General features: G+C 35.1%; 1 protein-coding gene across 1 annotated transcript in view; it reads right to left on the reverse strand.

Annotated features, from left to right (window-relative positions):
- The window catches only part of MBD5 (methyl-CpG binding domain protein 5), a 141,910-nt gene that overhangs the window by 51,914 nt on the left and 70,402 nt on the right, over positions 1–19,594 (reverse strand). Inside the window, exons 3-4 of the mRNA XM_047083962.1 lie at positions 9,302–9,975; positions 529–631 (exon numbers count right to left, since the gene is read on the reverse strand). Of these exons, the coding sequence (XP_046939918.1) occupies positions 529–631; positions 9,302–9,414 (216 nt within the window). The 5' untranslated portion in view covers positions 9,415–9,975. The remainder of the gene's footprint in view (positions 1–528; positions 632–9,301; positions 9,976–19,594) is intronic.

The raw sequence follows: 19,594 nt of genomic DNA on the forward strand, positions 1-19,594 counted from the left end.
ACATAATAGATATTCAGAGAACAATGTCCTGTTTCTATTCTACTCTAAAATAATACTTTGTCATTAAAAATAACTGTATTTTTTTACCTTGCAAAGGACTAAAACAGTTTTACTTTTGGCTCAGAGGGGTCAGCTTTGCGATTTTAAAAGTATTTGTGGCAGATTTACCAACACTCATGCAAAAAATAATATTGCAGATTGAGTAGTTATAGTAAGGAAGAAAATATTGCGCTATTAAATAATGGGCATGGGTATAGCTCAAATGAAAAGGTGCTAAAAAGATTTTGGTGAAATATTTAATATGAATATAGGTTTGTCACCTTTGAAAATGACTGGGACTTGAACCATTTTCTACAATTTTAAGCATTCCAGACTGCATGCAAAATATATCTAATTAGATAAAGACTTTAAAATGCATATATGATTGGAGAAGTAATATACAAATGAAATGCCAGATGAGAAAAATATATGAAACACCTAAAAAAACAAAAACCAAAATGGCCAATAGATGTGTTGTGAAATGGTTACCTTGGGAAGAATAAGAGGACATTCCAAGCCACACTTGCATGTTCCGTCAGTAAGCAGGTATGTTTTAACCTGCTCCAAGCAAGATAATAAAGACCCACTGGGACTGTAAAAAAGTTAAAAAAAAATCAGGAAATAATTCTGACTGTACATATTATATGAAAAAAGGCATAACTTAAGTCTTACTGTCCTTCAAAAGATAACATTTTCCTATTAAGGAAAAGCATTTTCTTTGTCAATATTATGTTATCTACTAAATTACAGCTTTTAACACTATCGGTCTTTCTTCTAACCAAACTATTTCTCAGAAAAATAGAGATTTTCATAGAAAATTAAATGAAAGTATTTTGAAAACCAAGAGTGGACTAAGAATGGCAAAGAATGCTGTCCTTAAGAAAGTACAGAAACAGGCAAGAGAGGAACAAGAAAACTACATGAAAGTAATCATTATTTTAAAGTAGATCTACTTTTAAAGCTGTTTGGGGAAAGACTGAAATTTAGAAACATGTTGGAAGTCAAACCAGAAAGTCATTAAGTCTACAAAAGTTGTGGCCAGCAAGTTCTTCCTTTTAATCTTGGAATCTAGAACCAAACTGTCCCAATGTTAAAAACAGATTTCTCTTTTTTTCCCCAATCCCCAAACATTTCCCTGCAATGTTTCTTTGTAGATAGATAAGTGTGGTCCAACTCAAATTGTACTGGGGAACCAAACCATTTTGGCAAGGAAAGAGGAGCAATGCAGAACTGACAAAGATCACGAACTCTGTAAGAAAACAGGGTTTTAGATGTCAGAAGGTGCTGTGTACATCTTCTGGCTGGTAATTGGGGGTAATGCTCTCAATGTTACTGCTCTGTGGGTCACAAAAGTCAGTATTTTCTGTGAATACTGATCAAGTTCAAGTCTACAGGTTAGGTACAAATTCAGATGGTAGGACAAGTCTTTTGTATTTACAATGAGGGTTAGTTTAAAATGGGCAATCTGTATTATATGTTGATTTTAATAGTATTAAATAGATATTATGCTTTGAAAACTATTATATACTTTTCATTCAAGAATAGCTTTTATTTATGACTATTTACTAAAACTTTCACTTTAGTCTTCTGATCAAATTTATCCAGAAAAAATACTCTCCATGTTGTATACAAAGCATTACTCTACTGGGGGCAGACTGCTTGCATAAAAACACAGGTAACAGTTTCATATCTATACATAAATAAGGGGCACCTGGGTGGCTCAGTCGGTTGGGTGTCTGACTTCGGCTCAGGTCATGATCTCACGGTTTGTGAGTTCGAGCCCCGCCTCAGGCTCTGTGTTGACCGCTCGAAGCCTGGAGCCTGCTTCGGACTCTGTGTCTCCCTCTCTCTCTGCTCCTCCCCCACGTATGCTCTATCTCTCTCTGTCTCTCAAAGATCAATAAATTAAAAAAATTGTTTTTATACATAAACCAGTTTTAAAATGCAATTCATATTTTATTTATGGACAGTCAAAGAAGTGACTTATGCACATAGAAAATCTCATTTAAAATCCTCAATTTTGTTGACTGAAACATTCATTTGTTTAGACGAATAATTTTTTTCAGATGATATGTAAAAAGTAATAATTCCCATATTACAGACTTGAGTTCCACCCCAGCGGTAGGGGCAATCTCATGCTTTTGAAAGTCTGGTAGTGTTGATAAAACAAGATTACCATTCAGTTGTCATGTGAAGAATTCATGAATTTTGTGAAAAGAAACTGCCTAGCATTTTACAGTTAAAGAAAGTGTATGAACTGAATCCTAGAGGAATCTAATGGTAAAATTAAATATGAAGACAAGAATTCCTGAATTCTATTAGAGTACTCTACTCTAGACACTTAAAAACATTTCCTCTCAATCAGTCAGTTGAGTTCTTTCCTTCAGTTGTAGCTCTTTAATTAACTTTTGTGAGTAATGATTAACATAAAAAATAGCTACAAGTCTTATGGCACAGATAAAGCTCAAAAGATTGGAAGCAGGTGGGAAATTTAAGGTGCAGCCTCAATGCCACCCTGAAGCAGGAGCAGCTGGAGACTACCTAAAAATCACAAGCAAACTGCACATTGAGAAGGGAGCTACAGAAGGAGGGTTAGCTTCCTATCCATGTTTAAGTACTAATTTAACCAGTTATATATACAAACAAATAAAAAACCATGCTGACTTAATTTATTTCATGGTGTTTTACCTTATCTGACAAAGTTGGCTTCCACAATAATTCTCAGTATATAGATTTGAATTTGGAGAACTCACACTAAAAGATAATGAAGTCTACTTACACTTGGCAAATCATGAATGAACAAGATAAATGACAGATACCCAGACTTAACTTGGTTCCACTCAGCTCTCAGCAGTCTGAAAAGCTGATGTATCTTTCTTATGTAGTTTTATAAGATGAAGTAAAAAAATTAAATTATCAAGATTTTAGAGTCATTTGCTCTAAGATGAATATATATTTGCTCCCTACAGACTAGAATAACCACAAATATAAACAACAACATTGAAATCTTGCTATATTTATAAGAAAGTATTTTTAGTAGTTTTTAATAGCATTGGCAATAGGAAACTTGGAAAAAGTTATCCCATATGTCCTTGTCCATCTTATCTACTGTGGGGTGAGCTCCACATTCTCTGCTTTCTTCTACCTTCACTCCAATTAACATAGAGCACATCTATACCATTTCAGAAATACTTATGTGCAAAAGAATTTCAACAGGTAATTAAGTTTACCTCAACAAACACCTCAAACAAAGCAAACACACCTGAGATAGAATCTGAACTGACTTTTGAGTTGTTAAGGCATGAAATTGTTTGTATTCATATCATACAAAATACTTCATTCATATAAATACATTTTTGCACAAATGGAGAATTCCACTGAAGCTGCGATACAAATCATCACACTGAAAAAAAGAGCATTAATGTAATGATACAATGTGATATCTTTTAAAAAGTCCTAAGCCTGTTTCTAATAGTTTTTTAATTATATCACAAAGAAAGATTTGTTATCATAAGCTTTCATACACTTACTGATAAACTACAAAATAAGTAACTTAGGTGCCACTTGTTTAATAATAAGACTAAAACTTGATCAAGGTTCAAGATGGCAGTGTAGGAAGATCCTGAGCTCAGCTCCACCCATGGACACAATGAATCTACAACTACAACACGAAGACCTAGAAACTAGATGAACAGAATCTCCACAACAGAGGGCAGCACTGAAATGGATGGAAGAGGCAGAGAAACAGTCTCAATAAGGAAAAGAACTCTAGGGAGGAAGTTCCATGGTTGAGAAGGATCTCAAAGGTATGATATTTGTCCCTTAAAAGCAAGAGATTTTGCTGATGTGGGTTGCCTCCATATCAGGCAGTCCAACCCTTAGATCCTACATGGGAGGGACAAGCCCCCCAAGTAGCTGGCTTTGAAAACTAACAGAGAGTATGTCTAGAAAAAACTACACAATTATAGGGAAACTACACAATTATAGATGGCTCTGGTGGCCAGGTAGGATTTCACTTCTGGGCCCCATAGGACATCTCATATATAAAACCACTCCTTCAAGACCGGGAGATAGCTGAAATGCCTCATACATAGAAATAAACACAGAGAGGTAGGCAAAATGAGGAGACAGAGAAATATGTTCAAAAGAACAAGACAAAACCTCAGAAAAAGAACTAAACAAATAGAGATAAACAATCTATTTGATAAAGAGGTCAAAGTTAATGGTTATAAACATGCTTACTGAACTTGTGAGAACAATGGATGAACACAGAACTTGAACAAGGAGAGAGAAAATATAAGAAAGTACCAATCAGAGCTGAAGAATATCATAACAGAACTGAAAAATACATTAGGGGGAATAAAGACCAGAATAGATGTCACAGAAGAATGGATCAGCAATCTAGAAGACAGAGTAACGGAAATTGCCTAAACTGAATGACAAAAAGAAAAAATAATTTAAATAAATAAGTAAAGTTTAAGAAATCCCTGAAACAACATCAAGCATACTAACATTCGCATTACATATAGGGGTTTCATTAGTAGAAGGAAGAAATGAAAGTGTCAGAAAACTTATTTGAAAAAATTATAGTTGAAGATGTTCATGACCTGGGGAAGGAAACAGACATCCAGGTTTGGGAAGCACGAGAGTCCCAAACAAGATGAATCTAGAGATCTACACCAAGACACATTATAATTAAAACGTCAAAAATTAAAGATAAAGAGAGAATCCTTAAAAAAGCTAGAGAAAAGCAATTTAGTTACATATAAGTGAATCCCCATAAGACTATCAGCTGAATTTTCAGCAGAAAATTTTCAGGCCAGAAGGTAGTGACATGATATATTCAAAGTAGCGAAAGGAAAAAGCTTACAACCAAGGATCCTTTATCCGGCTAAGTTATCAATCAGGACTGAAGGGGAAGATAAAAATTTTCCCAGACAAGCAAAAGCTAAAGGAGTTAATCACAACTAAACTTGCTTTATAAGCACTGTTAAACTGGGCGCCTGGGTGGTTCCCTAGGTTAAGCGTCTGACTCTTGATTTCAGCTCAGGTCTGATCTCACGTTGGTGAGTTAGAGCCCTGTGTTGGGCTCTGTACTGACAGCATGGAGACTGCTTGGGATTCTCTCTCTCTTTCTCTCTTGGCCCTGTCCCCTTCTCTCTCTCTCTCTCTTTCTCTCTCTCTCAAAATAAGTAATTAAACTTAAAAAAAAAAAGACCTATTAAAGGGAAAGTGGAAAAGGCCATGACTAGAAATAAGAAAATATATGAAAGAAAAAAATCCCACTGGTATAGGCAAACATAGAAAAGGTAGTGGATCAACCTCTTGTAAAGCTAGTATGAAGGTTAAAAGACAAAAGTAGTAAAATCAATTATATCTACAATAATGAAAAGATGCACAAAATAAAAAGATGCAAAACATGACATCAAAAACATAAAATGTGGGGAGAAGAGCAAACATGTAATGCTTTTAGAATGCTTTCAAACTTAAGCGACCACCAACTTAATATAGATTTCTGTATGTATAGGATGTTATATATGAACCTCATGGTGACCAAAAACCTAAAATAGATACACAAGAAAATAAAAAGAAAGGAATCCAAACATAAAACTAAAGAACATCATCAAATCACAGAGGAAGAGAGGAAGAGAAGAAAGGAACAGAAGAACTACAAAAACAACCAGAAAACAATGAACATAATAGCAATAAGTACACACTTATCAATAAATGCTTTAAGTGTAAATGGACTAAGTGTTCCAATCAAAATACATAGGGTGGCTGAATGGATTAAAAGAAACAAAACAAGACCCATCTATATGCTGCCTATGAGAGACTTACTTCAGATCTAAACACACACACAGACTGAAATTGAAGGGATAAAAAAAGATATTCTATGCAAATGGAAACAAAAACAAACTGGGGTAGCAATACTTATATCACACAAAATAGACTTTATAAGAAAGGCTGCAACAAGAGACAAAAAAGGAAATTTATAAAATGATAAAGGGATCAATTCAACAAGAAGACATAACATTTGTAAATATTTATTTACCTAACATAGTAGCACCTAAATATATAAAGCAAATATTAACAGACACAAAGGGAGAAAATGACAGTAATACTATAAAAGGGGGGACTTTAACACCCCACTTACATCAAAGGATAGATCATCCAGACAGAAAATCAGTAAGGAAACACTGGCCTTAAATGACCCACTAGACCTGATGGACTTATTAGATACGTACAGAACATTCCATCTCAAGTGCACATGGAGCATCCTTCAGGATACATCGTATTTGACTGCAGAATAAGTCTCAACAAGTTTAAATCATATCAAGCACCTTTCAAACCACAACAGTATAAAACTAGAAATCAATCACAAGAAGACAAATTGAAAAACCACAAATACGTGGAGACTAAACAACATTCTACTGAACAACCAATGGCCAATGAAGAAATCAAAGAAGAAACCGAAAAATATTTTGAGATATATAAGCACAACATTCTAAAACCTACGGATGCAAAAGAAGTGTTAAAAGGGATGTTTATAATGATACAGGCCTGCTTCAAAACACAAGAAAAATTCTAAATCTTTTGAGATATATAAGCACAACATTCTAAAACCTATGGGATGCAGCAAAAGAAGTGTTAAGAGGAATGTTTATAATGATACAGGCCTGCTTCAAGATGCAAGAAAAATTCCAAAAAAGAATTTAATCCTAAACCTAGATGAACTAGAAAAAGAAGAAACAAAACCCAAAATTAGTAGAAGGAAGGAAATAATAAACATCAGAGTGGAAATAAATGAAATAGAGACTAAAAATAAAAAAAAAAATAGAAAAGACCAATGAAACTAAACGCTGGTCCTTTGAAAAGATAAACAAAATCTTAGCTAGACTCATCAAGAAAAAAAAAAGGGGGATCCAAATGAATAAAGTGACAAATGAAAAAGGAGAAAAAACCCTGAATAGCCAAATCAATCTTGAGAAAGAAGAACAAAGCTGAAGGTAATCACAATCTGATTTCAAACTAAACTACAAAGCTATAGTAATCAAAAACAATATGGTACCAGAACTAGCACAAAAACAGACACAGAGATCAATGGAAAAAATTAGAAAGACCAGAAATAAACCCATGGTTATATGGTCAATTAATAAACAACAAAGAAGGCAAGAGTGTACAATGGGGAAAAGACAATCTCTTCAATAAGCGTTACTGGGAAACTAAACAGCTACATGCAAAACAAGGAAACTGTACCACTTTCTTATACCACACACAAAAATAAGCTCAAAATTGAAGACTAGAATATAAGCCCTGAAACTATAAAACTCTTCGAAGAAAACATAAGCAGTAACCTCTTTGACATCTTAGCAATATTTTTTTGGATCAGTCATCTCAGGCAAGGACAGCAAAAGCAGAAATAAACAAATGGGACTATATCATACTAAAAAGCTTTTTACACAGTGAAGTAAACCATCCACAAACAAAATGGCAACTTACTGAATGAAAGAAGATATTCACAAAGGGTATATACAATAAGGGGTTAACATCCAAAACATATAAACAACTCCTACAACTTAATATGAAAAAATCAAACATTCAGATTTTAAAATGTACGGATGACCTGACTGGACATTTTTCAAAGACATACAGATGGCCAACAGGCGTATGAAAAAATGCTCAATATCACTAACCAGCAGGAAAATGCACATCAAAACCACAATGAAATATCCTCTCACACATGTCAGAATGATTGTGATTAAAAAGATAAGAAATAACAAGTATTGGTGAGGATGGGAGAAAGGGAACCGTTGCACACCATTGGTAAGAATGTAAATTGGAGCAGCAAGTTTGGAAAAAAGCATGGAGCTTCCTCCATTAAAAATAGAAATACCATACAACCTAGCAATTCCACTGCATTGGCCATGCATACCACTTCTAGATATTTAACCAAAGAAAATGAAAACACTAATTCAAAAAGACAAATGCACTCCTATGTTCATTGCAGCTTTATTTGCAATAGCCAAGATATGGAAGCACCCTCAGTGTTCATAGATAGATGAATGGACAAAGGAGATTTGTACATGCATGCACACACACACACACACACACACACACACACACACACACAGACGGGAATATTACTCAGTGATAAAAAAAAGGATGAGATCTTGCCATTTGTGACAACATGGTTGATCCCAGAGGGTAGTATCTAAGTGAAATATGTCAGAGAAAGATAAATACCATATGACTTCATTTATATGTAGAATCTGAAGAACAAAACAAATGACCAAACCAAACAAAGCAGAAACAGACTCATTGATATAGAAAACAAACTGGTGGTTGCCAGAGGGAGATGAATGGGAGGATGGACAAAATAGATCTTTCAGTTATAAAACATGTTAGACATAGGGAGGTAATGTACAGCATAGGGAATAGTCAGTGTAACAATTTGTATGATAATAGATGGTAACTAGACTTATTGAAGTGACTATTTCATAAAGTATACAAATGTCGAATCACTATGTTGTACTAATGAAACTAATATAATATTGTATATCAGTTAAGAAAACCCTGAAACTTCCTGGCAACAGTTCAGTTATTCCATTCAACTTGCTGTACACAAGATATATGCCACCAAAATTTTAAAAAGCAGGCATTTGCATTTTATTTGTATGATTTTAACTTGTGATATGAACAGCCATCTCCATCATGACTTTTTCTCTTTTATTGTTATATGCAATGGAATAGATTTAAAACTGTGCAGAAAAAATTAGGGAAATTATTTTTAGTTAATATCAGGAATTAAGAAGACTAATGATTGAAACTGTCTATAGATAAAAACACTCAACCTTATATCAGAAAAGCCAGCGGAAGCACGCTGAAGGACAGAATAATACAGTCAAGAAATATTGGGTTTATTTCCAGTATTTTACATTTTCCTATGAATGTGGTAACGATGCTTATATGTTTCTTTTAGAAATCTTCATATTTTTCCTTATCCTTGTTACAGAGATAAACAGAATGACACCTTATATAAACACAAGTAATGCATAAAAATTTTCTCTTGTAACCTAAGGCAATTTACATTGCAAAACAGTACAGAATAAAACGCTCAAATATTTCTAGCAGGAAGGTCATTTATTCAAATTTATGTGAGGTGCTGTCAGTGACGGTATTTTGTTCCTCAAAAGAACAGACTCTACCTCCTTAATTTGGGGATTGCAAACTTGGAGGTGACACGGATAATAACAAGGCTCACCTGACATAAAGCACTCCATTTTGATCCACACGACGCTGCCAACCCACAGGAACTTGTATAGCTGGAAGACCTCCATCTTTGTCCCCTCCGTCACAGTCCTTGCCTCCATTCATTTTCTGTGTCTGCTTGGGACTTTCCAAAGATATCAGCAATAAGATGATATCCTTATATTACAGGGCATGATGGCCTTCAAAAATGGCCAGTGCAGCACAGTTTTTCCCAGACTGTACAAAATGCATTGGGAAGCTTCGGCTCAGTTTGGAACCAAGTCCTTGAAATCTGCCATTGTGGAAAAAATCAGTTTCCCATTATAATCTACATTAAATAACCAATATTTAATTCCTAAGGATGGTCTACATGGGTAAAAATGAGTGCTTCTGACTAAGGAAAATCATATTCACCAATGCTGGTACCTGTCTGAAGTGGGGGAGGGGAGGAGTGTAAAGTTTTTAGTTCAACATTTTGTCTTGAACCTTGATGTCAGACTAAAATAACCTCTATTGTCTAGAAACCGGTCTCATTTTTACAGTGTGAGTCGGTTAATATTTCCAGGTACTACCCGCCTTTAGAGGCCACATTCTTTAAACTTTCTCTTCATCTTCCAATCTGAATCCAAGATGTTGCAGGTTGGTTCATCTGATGTTTTCATGTCTTCAAAATTCCAATAATGTAGCCTGAAACATATGTAAATGTGTAAACTGTATATTTAATATTGAAAAACAGAGAAGCTGCACACTTTTAAAAATGGAATAAACTGCTACGTGTACCAAAACACTTTGATGTTCTCTGCCGTGAACATCACATGTCAAATTCGTCTTTTCTTCTTCCGACTTGCTCCACTCACTCTAGTTAAATCAACTTGCTTGCTCTTCACCACATGTAACTTTCTAATTATTAAAGATAGACCCATAATCATGGCATATCACACACACACATAACCTCCTTCTTACAAGAAAAATATATCACCTCTTAGGTTCTGACAATTAGAAAGTTGTGTGTTAATCCAGTTACATTTTCTCACTCTTTAATTGTAAATATTCTTATGATTTACTTTTCTTTTCTAATCATTTTATTAGCCTGAAGAAGAAAAATTTTTAAAGAAAAAAATTGAAAGGAAATCTACAGTACCTTTCCGAATATAAGAGATTCCCCCCCAGCTCCCCCCCCCCGTTCTTGCATATAAGAGTGGGAGTTGCTTTATAGTTAAGATTTACAAATTCCCATCCATTACGGGGTACTCTGTTAATTCCTTTATTAAGTCACAAGGTGCTGCTTGGGGAAGACATACTGGCTTGAAACAATAGCAATAAGGGCTAGGGTGGAAAGCTTGTAAGAGGTCATCTTAAGGGATCTGTTAAATAAGAAAAGATGGCAAATAAATTTTTAGAAGATTTAGTACTTACTCCTAATGGAGAATGTGTTATTTCTTGTGGTATACAAGCCTTTCTATAATCAATTTAATATATAATGTGTGATTATACTGTGGGACTCATGAAACTTACTAAAAGATGAATGAAAATAATTATTCTAGTGTTATATAAGTGGGACTTGTGGCTTGTGATAAAAATTTCCAGTGACAGCATCACCCACAGATTAAAAAAAATGCTGTGTCTCAAACAACTGAAAGTGAAGGTGTTATGCTCTGGAAAGGTCTGTATTAAAAGACTTAAGATTCATATGAAAATATTAAAATTACTTCAAAAAATTTAAATAAAAGGATTTATATTTTAGATGTTTAAAATATGTACACATAACTTAATGAATGAAACAGTGTAAATAGACACATAACTACTTTACCTACATTCCTAAAAAACTTACATAATTAAGTTAGCTCTGGACATTTTTTGAGCTTTCTTCACAGGAGAATGCCTTATGCTAAAAGGCATCATGTACTCAGGCATAAGCTCTATTTGCAGCTTGGGCTGAGACAGATAGAAAGTGTTGCAATGAAGCATATACTCATTTAGCTGAAAGTCACAAACCATGGGCGTGGGTGTGGTAAACATCATCAGGCAATGGGAAAAGTAGCAAAAATTTAGTGGGAAAAATGTGGGATATAAGGAAAAGTGCCAAGTAGTAGCATTCCCAATGGTGTCTCAAGCTAACTTGCATTGCTGGGGCCACTCCATTGTGTCTATGTTTCTCACAGAAATGACCTACTTGTCTCCCATCCACTGTACCTTTAACTATGACCCCTGTTGATCATTTATGAGTTTATTGACGTTTCATTCAACAGTTAGTCAACAGCTATTATGTACGAGGTGTTATGCTATGTGCTGCAGTACAACGATGGTGGGACCCTTCTTTATCCATAGTCCAGTATAATGTTTGGCAATAAAGAGCTGTTCAGTGAGGAAGAATATAAAGGAAAGAGGGAGGAAGGATGAGAAAGAATGGAGAGAGCAAGGAAGGGTCAGTCCGGTCCAGTAGAGTTCCCAGTGCTAGTGGAAGATGGGAAAGAGGCATGAATTTTGTGCTATTCTGGACTCCCAGTTTTGGCAAATAGTGACAGACCCTGATTATTGAAACTGTTTTTGTTTTTTTTTTAACAGTCGTTTTTCATGCTCATTTTATTAATTTGCTTTTCCTAATGAAATCTCTTTAGTGGTCTGTGATCATTAGATTGAACTGGCTTTCATTCTCCCTACTTCTGTTTTTGAGCTTTCTGATCATTTGATGCCTATTTTCTTTCCTTCCTTCCTTCTTTCTTCTTCTTCTTCTCCTCCTTCTCCTTCTTCTCCTTCTCCTTCTCCTTCTCCTTCTCCTTCTCCTTCTCCTTCTCCTTCTCCTTCTCCTTCTTCTTTGTTTGCCTGCTCTTGCATGCAACTCCAACTTCCCCAAGACTGGCTGGTTTGCTCCATTAAGTAATTTGTGTATCCGCCAGATAATAACATTGGCTTGATTCCTGCCAAATATCTCTCTCATATTTCAGTAATGAAAAATAGAAATATCTGATGGCTGGGTTTTGCTTAGACCAGCAATTCTCAGAGCATGGTGCTGGGACAATCATTACTGTCAATAATGCCCAAGAACTTGTCAGAAATATAAATTCACAGGCCTGGCCCCAGACTTAATGAATTAAAAACCTTGGGGGCCCTTCTGTTCTTTAAGAAGCCTTCCAGGTGATTCTGCTGCCTGCTCAAGTTTGAGACCCACTGACTTAGACTAATGCCCCTGTCTCCCTTCCCAGGACATGGCCGTTTTTTAAATTAATTAATTAATTAATTAATTTTTGAGGAGGGGATTGTTTTTATTTTTTATTATTTTTTAATATGAAATTTATTGTCAAATTGATTTCCATACAACACCCAGTGCTCATCCCAACAGGTGCCCTCCTCAATACCAATCACCCACCCCCCCCTCCCTCCCACTCCCCATCAACCCTCAGTTTGTTCTCAGTTTTTAAGAGTCTCTTATGTTTTGGCTCCCTCCCTCTCTAACCTCTTTTTTTTTTTTCTTCCCCTCCCCCATGGTCTTCTGTTAAGTTTCTCAGGATCCACTTAAGAGTGAAAACGTATGGTATCTGTCTTTCTCTGTATGACTTATTTCACTTAGCATAACACTCTCCAGTTCCATCCACGTTGCTACAAAAGGGGACATGGCCCTTTTATATCTCTACACTATGCAGGCAGCCAGCCCTCAACTTCCTTTTGTCCCTGGGGAAGAGGGGTGGGGGGATGGGGCGGCCATCCTTTTTTTGCTGATACTTCAGCCTTCTAGAAGCAGCTCAATTGCAAGGGCCTTAGGGATTCCTCACAGAGTGGAGGTCGAGTATCTACATAGTTATCATTTATTTATCTGTAAGTGGCACCTATTTCCTCAACATTCATTTGTGAATTTGGAAAATTCGGAGATGTTTGAAGGTGAAAAGTAAATTGGACTGTAATCTCAGTGTTGAATAACTACTGCAAACCTGAATGTACTTTCTTTTATCGTTGTTTTTAGAAAATTTTAAAAGCACATGTTAAAAAAGAAATTATTATAACAATAAACCACTACTCTAAATTCACAATGTAAGCATTTTGTCAGTTTTGCTTATTTTTAAAAATAAAACTCCATTACAGATAGAGCTAAATACTATCTCCCTCCCCCACCCGTCTCTCTTTTTAGTCCTATTTCTTTCCCTTCCATCTTAAAGGCAACCACCATCATAAATCTGGTCGTCATTCTTATAGGCTTTGCTTTTATATGTTTATTCCCTGTATATGTATATGTAAACAATATTTGGTATTGGTATATGTGTTTCAAAATTTTTATATAAATACTATTAAACATATATATCATTCTGCAACTTGCTTTTTAAAATTCAACAGTGTTTGAGAGTTATCTCAGTTGAGATACATAGATCTGTCCCTATTTCAGACATGTAGATCCAATTTGTTAATTTTTAACATCTGAATGGTATTCTATCATATTATTATAGAACTATTTATTTATTGGTGTATCAATCATATTAATGTTAGGCTGTAGAGTCTGCACAGTCTCAATTTTTCAGACACTGCCAAGTTGCTCTCCAAAGTTGTACTGAATCCAAGTTTTTTTCATGTTCTAAACATGTCTTTTTCTTTTAAATATTGGATCATGACCACTTTGTACTTTATTTTCATCCTGAGCATTTTACTATGGCATTAAATATTTTTCCAAAATATTATTTTTAATTGCTGGATAGTATTTTTGGGGATACACACACACAGACACACACACACACACACACATATAATTTATTCACTTCCCTCTTGTGAACATAGATTTTTTCCTAGACTTTAGCAACTACAAATAAATCTGAGATAAATATTTCAGCCATTTTGGCATATTTACTGAGAATTCTTTGTTAAAATGGAATTGCATAATTTTAAGACCCTTGATAAATTTCTTAAAGTGACAAAAGGGTAGTTTTGGGAAAGCATTTCAGGCCATGGTTCTCAAACTTTTGAAACCCTCTTGTATGTCCTCTTTTGCTAAATATTAAAATCTTCTCTTTGCCCCTAAGATTCTGATAACTTTATTTCCTAAAGAGATTCATCATAAAATATTTAGTCATGCTTTATTTTTATAGTTTATATCTAAAAACAATAGTTTCTCCTCTTTTCCAAATTTAACATTAAAAAAAAAAACTGCAGGGGCGCTTGGGTGGCGCAGTCGGTTAAGCGTCAGACTTCAGCCAGGTCACGATCTCGCGGTCCGTGAGTTCGAGCCCCGCGTGGGGCTCTGGGCTGATGGCTAGGAGCCTGGAGCCTGTTTCCGGTTCTGTGTCTCCCTCTCTCTCTGCCCCTCCCCCGTTCATGCTCTGTCTCTCTCTGTCCCAAAAATAAATAAAAAACATTGAAAAAAAAATTAAAAAAAAACAACAACTGCATATCCACAACATTTTCCCTTCATCTCCCCCGAAGATTCCATTATGACCCACCTTGTTTATATGGCTTGGTTTAAGCCCAATAGACATAGGTTAAAGCAGAAAAGATATTGTGATATGAAAGGTACCTACATCTCACCAACACTCAGGATCAGGGATAGATCTTACACTTAGGACATAATTCAAATTTATTCCACAAACAATTCTAGCAACAACAATATAAAATTCAAAAAGTGGTGTGTGGGGGTGGGTGGGTTGTGGGTGTGTGTATATTCTGAGATCTACCACAATTCTACAGACATTTTAATTTTTCTACTTCCTTTCAATATGCAAATTAGTTTGGGAATTGGCTTTTAGTGAAATGAATTTTAGTGGCTTGATTTACTTCTTTGCATTGGCTTCTTTTGATCATTCAGAATTCAAATTAGATGTTACCTCCTCGAAGAGACTATACTGTAAGCCATAGGTAATCTCTCAAACTTTCTCAATTCACTGGTACCTCTCATCATCCATTTGTTTATCATTTGTTTGTTTATTGGCTTTCTCTCCCCATAGACTGTAAACTTCCTCACAGCAGGGACCATGTCTCTCTAGGTCCTTCCTATATTCCTAGTTTCTGGTATAGTGCCTGGTCTGCAGTAGGAGCTTAAATACTTCCTGAAGACTGCATATTCAAATCAGTCAACATAATTTTATATTCTGATTTTTACCATGTAGGCTTATAAAGATTTAGCAACACATGCATCTAAAATGAAAGGTTTTTTTTAAAGTTTATTTATTTATTTGAGAGAGACAGAGGCACTGTGAGTAGGGGAGGGGCAGAGAGAGAGAGAGAGAGAGAGAGAAAGAGAGAGAGAATCCCAAACAAGCTCTCAGCACAGAGCCCACTGTGGGGCTTGAACTCACAAAACTGTGAGATCATGACCTGAGCCAAAACCAAGAGTCAGACGCTTAACCGACTGAGCCACCCAGGTGCTCCTGAAAGAGAGGTTTTTAAAAGAAGCCAGTGGAAGCTAATGAGTGTGAATGTTGACAAAATATATAAAAGATGTTTTGCTCTAGATTTGTCCCTGATCTCATAATCTCTGATAATTTCTGTGTAGAAAGTATGATAGGGCTTCTAAGAAAATTAATAAAGTGACTTTATATTTTATTTGTAAAGTGCATCAGTTTTATTTATGAAGTGGTTTGTGTATACATTTTAATTGGATTAATAAAGAAACCATTGAAATAAATGAATCCAACAATTTAAAATTAAACTTATATTTCAGTAGGATGCTAATTAATACAATAGACCTTTTTTTCTTAATCTGCTTTACTGACATTCTTTTCAACCTAAGAATACACTCACTAGTTTATGCAGTGTTAAATGTAGATTTTAAAAGTTACACTCAAAGCACCATGAAGACTATCAGATTATGACATCATGAAAATCAGTAAGTAGGTATTCCTCATAAATCTTTCTGACTAACATCAAATGTTATAAATTCTTCTCAATAATGTCACACAAACTTTACTAATGGTAAAATAATAAATTGATTTTTTGAGTCATGTGATATCATGAGTAAATTCTATTAAAATGTTTATAATGACATCACACATTGATCTCGTGCCTTGTGAGGTTACTTGTATATATAGTAGGATAGAATGAATACCAGATGAACTACTGATTTTTCAAGGTAAGACTATGTAAATTAGGTAAAATACCAATATTTTATAATTATATAAGTCTAAATCATTTATTTTTATATGCTATGATTATAAACTTAGCCCTTGAAATGTTTAGAGTGAAATAAGAAATCTATTCCATTCCAACATTTGCAAGTGAATGTCTCATGTTCTCCAATGAGACCAAGTCTCCCGTAGAAGCTACCTTTACACTTAAATTCCAAAACAATATGTACATACCACAACAGATATGATTGTATTAAACAATAACATCAGCATTAGAATTTTGGAGAGTAATGTCTGAGTGGCTACAACATTATTATCATTTGATTGGGTAATAAATGGATATATTCATAATCTTTCCATTATTATTAGTTAAATTATGCTTGTTAGAGCAACCCTAAATAACATTTCCCCTTTTCAATTATCTTTCACCCTCATATCAATTATTCAAACAGCTCCTTTACAGCACTTAGCCAGTCCTCCCATCCAACCTTCCCATCTGTTTCACCTTTCACCTATTTATTCAAGCTATGCATTTTTATTTATGAGCACACTTATCTTGCAGTTACATCTTTTTTCATTTTTAAAAAACTGCTTCATAGATTATTCCTATTTCCACTCTGGTTATTACTGCCATTTGGTTCTTAATTTCATTTTGCAGCCACTTCTTCTAAAACATACTTCTCAAATGCATCCTATGTAAGGCTCTAACGGGTTCTGCTACCGATTGGGCTCTACTTACTTACCCCAAACTACCCTCAGTGCATTTACATTTGTTTTATACAGCTGTGTAGAGTACCATAAGCACATCTTTCCTGCCCTGATTACCAAAGCTCTCTAGTTTGAATGTCTTTGCCCTTTTAATGCAGAAGAGTATAAAAATTCACAATCTGTACGTGAGGGATCATATTCACATAGGAAAGTTACATTTTTTCACAAACTTGGAAGGTACAGGGATAGGCTTCTCAGAGTGAGGCCAGTTCTCAGTCAAGGTAACAATGGCCTATGCCCATTTATGGTTAGGAGAATTATTTATACCAGGCCATTTCTTGCTGCCAACGATAGGCAACTTACACATACATCCTTGCCATAGAGAAGCCTTCAGAGAACTAAATGCTGAGTACAGATAGTAGACTGCAATTGGCCTCAAATACTCTGTAGCTCCTTTTACCAGAAGGTAGGATTTATTGTTCCACACTTTGAATCTGGGCTGGCCTTGTGACTTGCTTTGACCAATGGAATGTGATGGATATGCTACTATTCAAGTGCTGAGTCTAAAACTTGATAGGCCTTGCATCTTCCACTCTTGCTTCCTGGAATGCCATTGTCTCAGGACCAATCTGAGCCTGCCTGCTTGAGGATGAGAGTCCACGTGGAGACAAAGAAGTCCAGCTGGTCCAGCCAGTCCAGCTGAGGGCCCAGTCATGTAAGTAAGTCTAGTCAAAACGATATGGAACAGGGATGAGCTGGCCCCACAGAGCCCAACCTAGACTGCAACCCCACAAAATCATGATTATTTTTCAAATACCCCCAAATTATACTGGAAACAACCTGAAAGTCTAAAATAGGGTTTTATGTAAATTAATTACTGCTTTTAGAAGTTATGTAGCTCTATACTTTATCAGCTTGTGATCTTGGACAAGTTTTAACATTTCTTTCCTTATAAAAGAGAGATTATAGCCCTACAGAATTGTTCTGTGGATTAAAGTTAAAAGTTTTAAACCAGTGCCTAGCATGTGGCAAATATGTGAGTTGTTGCTATTTATGCATAGCTATTAAAATCATGTTATGGAAAATTTAATAGCACTGGAAAAGATACATGATATTTTCAGGTGAAAAAAACATACTACAAAGTTGCATGTAGAATTATAAATCTTGGGGAGCCTGGGTGGCTCAGTCAGTTAAGTGTCTGACTTCAGCTCAGATCATGATCTCATGATTCATGGGTTCAAGCCCCACATCGGGCTCTGGGCTGAAAGCCCAGAGCCTGGAGCCTGCTTCAGATTCTATGTCTCCCTCTCTCTGTATCCCTCACCCACTTGTGCTCTGTCTGTTTCTCTCTCAAAAATAAACATGAAAAAAAATTAAAAAAAAAAGAATCATAAATCTTCATTTACAAAAATGCTACTACATATGTAGATGCAGGAATACAGAAACACTGACCTCTCAGTGGTTGTCTCTGGGTAGCAGGAATATGAATGATTTTTATTTTCTTCATTGTTTTTCTGTATTTTCAAAGTTTTCCAGAATAAAAATCTATTGACTTTGCAATCAAGAAAAATATTATTTCCAAAAAACTAAATATTATATCCATAGAACAGCCAATTAATGTTTTCCTAATCCTTAAAAGCACTAGGAATACTTTTTTATTGGAAACAGTCACAAGCTTTGTAGCTAGTATTATGATATTATTTCTTTTTCTGTTTTAGCCAAGTGAAAAAGATACAAAATACTGCATTAACCTGGATGCTCTAAATACTAGAAATGAAAATTAAGACTATCCCTTTGACTGGTTCTAAAATGCTTCAGAGTGTCACTCTTACTTTTCTGCTTGGAATACGTCTCCCATCCCTACATTCTTGTTCTTCATCAAACCAACTTCTGTTTATCTCAGTTTAAATGTCACTTTCTCAGAGAGGTCTTCCCTGGTTTCTCCAGTCATTAGGTTTTCCAACTCTAACTTGGGTTCCCCTTTAATTCTTCCTTATAATATCTAGTAATTCACATGTATTACTACACATAACTGAGCTTTCATTTCACCCTTGTCATTCTACCTGACTGCAAAGAAAGAGCAAATTGAGACAGTTAACTTCAAGTTAAAGCCTCCTTTTGTGCCTTTAAAAATATTTAAGGAAGTAGAAACTGAGGGTCTATATACATATGTAGAAAATGCTTACTATGCATTTTAAAAGCTCTCTTAAAAGCCAAAAAGTGCACAATCACCAGCTCATATTCTGTAAAAAAGAATTAGAGAACTGTTTTAAGTATAGTAATAGGTTACACCAGAACATCTATAAACTAATTGATAAAGTCACTATACTGCTGAGGGAAAAATTATCTATGATTTATTTCTGTATATTAGCCACCAGCAGAGTTTGCTATTTTTGCTTTTCTATAGAATAGTGAAGTTTCTCATAGAGGATATTTTTAAAAAATACTTGTCTACATTTACATAGTCTATTTAGAGCAAATTTGAGGAGTAACTTTCACATCATATCTGTACGTTACTGGTATTTTGGCTACTCAAGGAACAGCTCAATATACATATA

Source organism: Lynx rufus, unplaced genomic scaffold, assembly GCF_022079265.1.
Source record: "Lynx rufus isolate CCGP_SWC_20201006 ecotype Redwood Valley unplaced genomic scaffold, mLynRuf1.p SCAF_2, whole genome shotgun sequence".
Classification (NCBI taxonomy): Eukaryota; Metazoa; Chordata; class Mammalia; order Carnivora; family Felidae; genus Lynx; species Lynx rufus.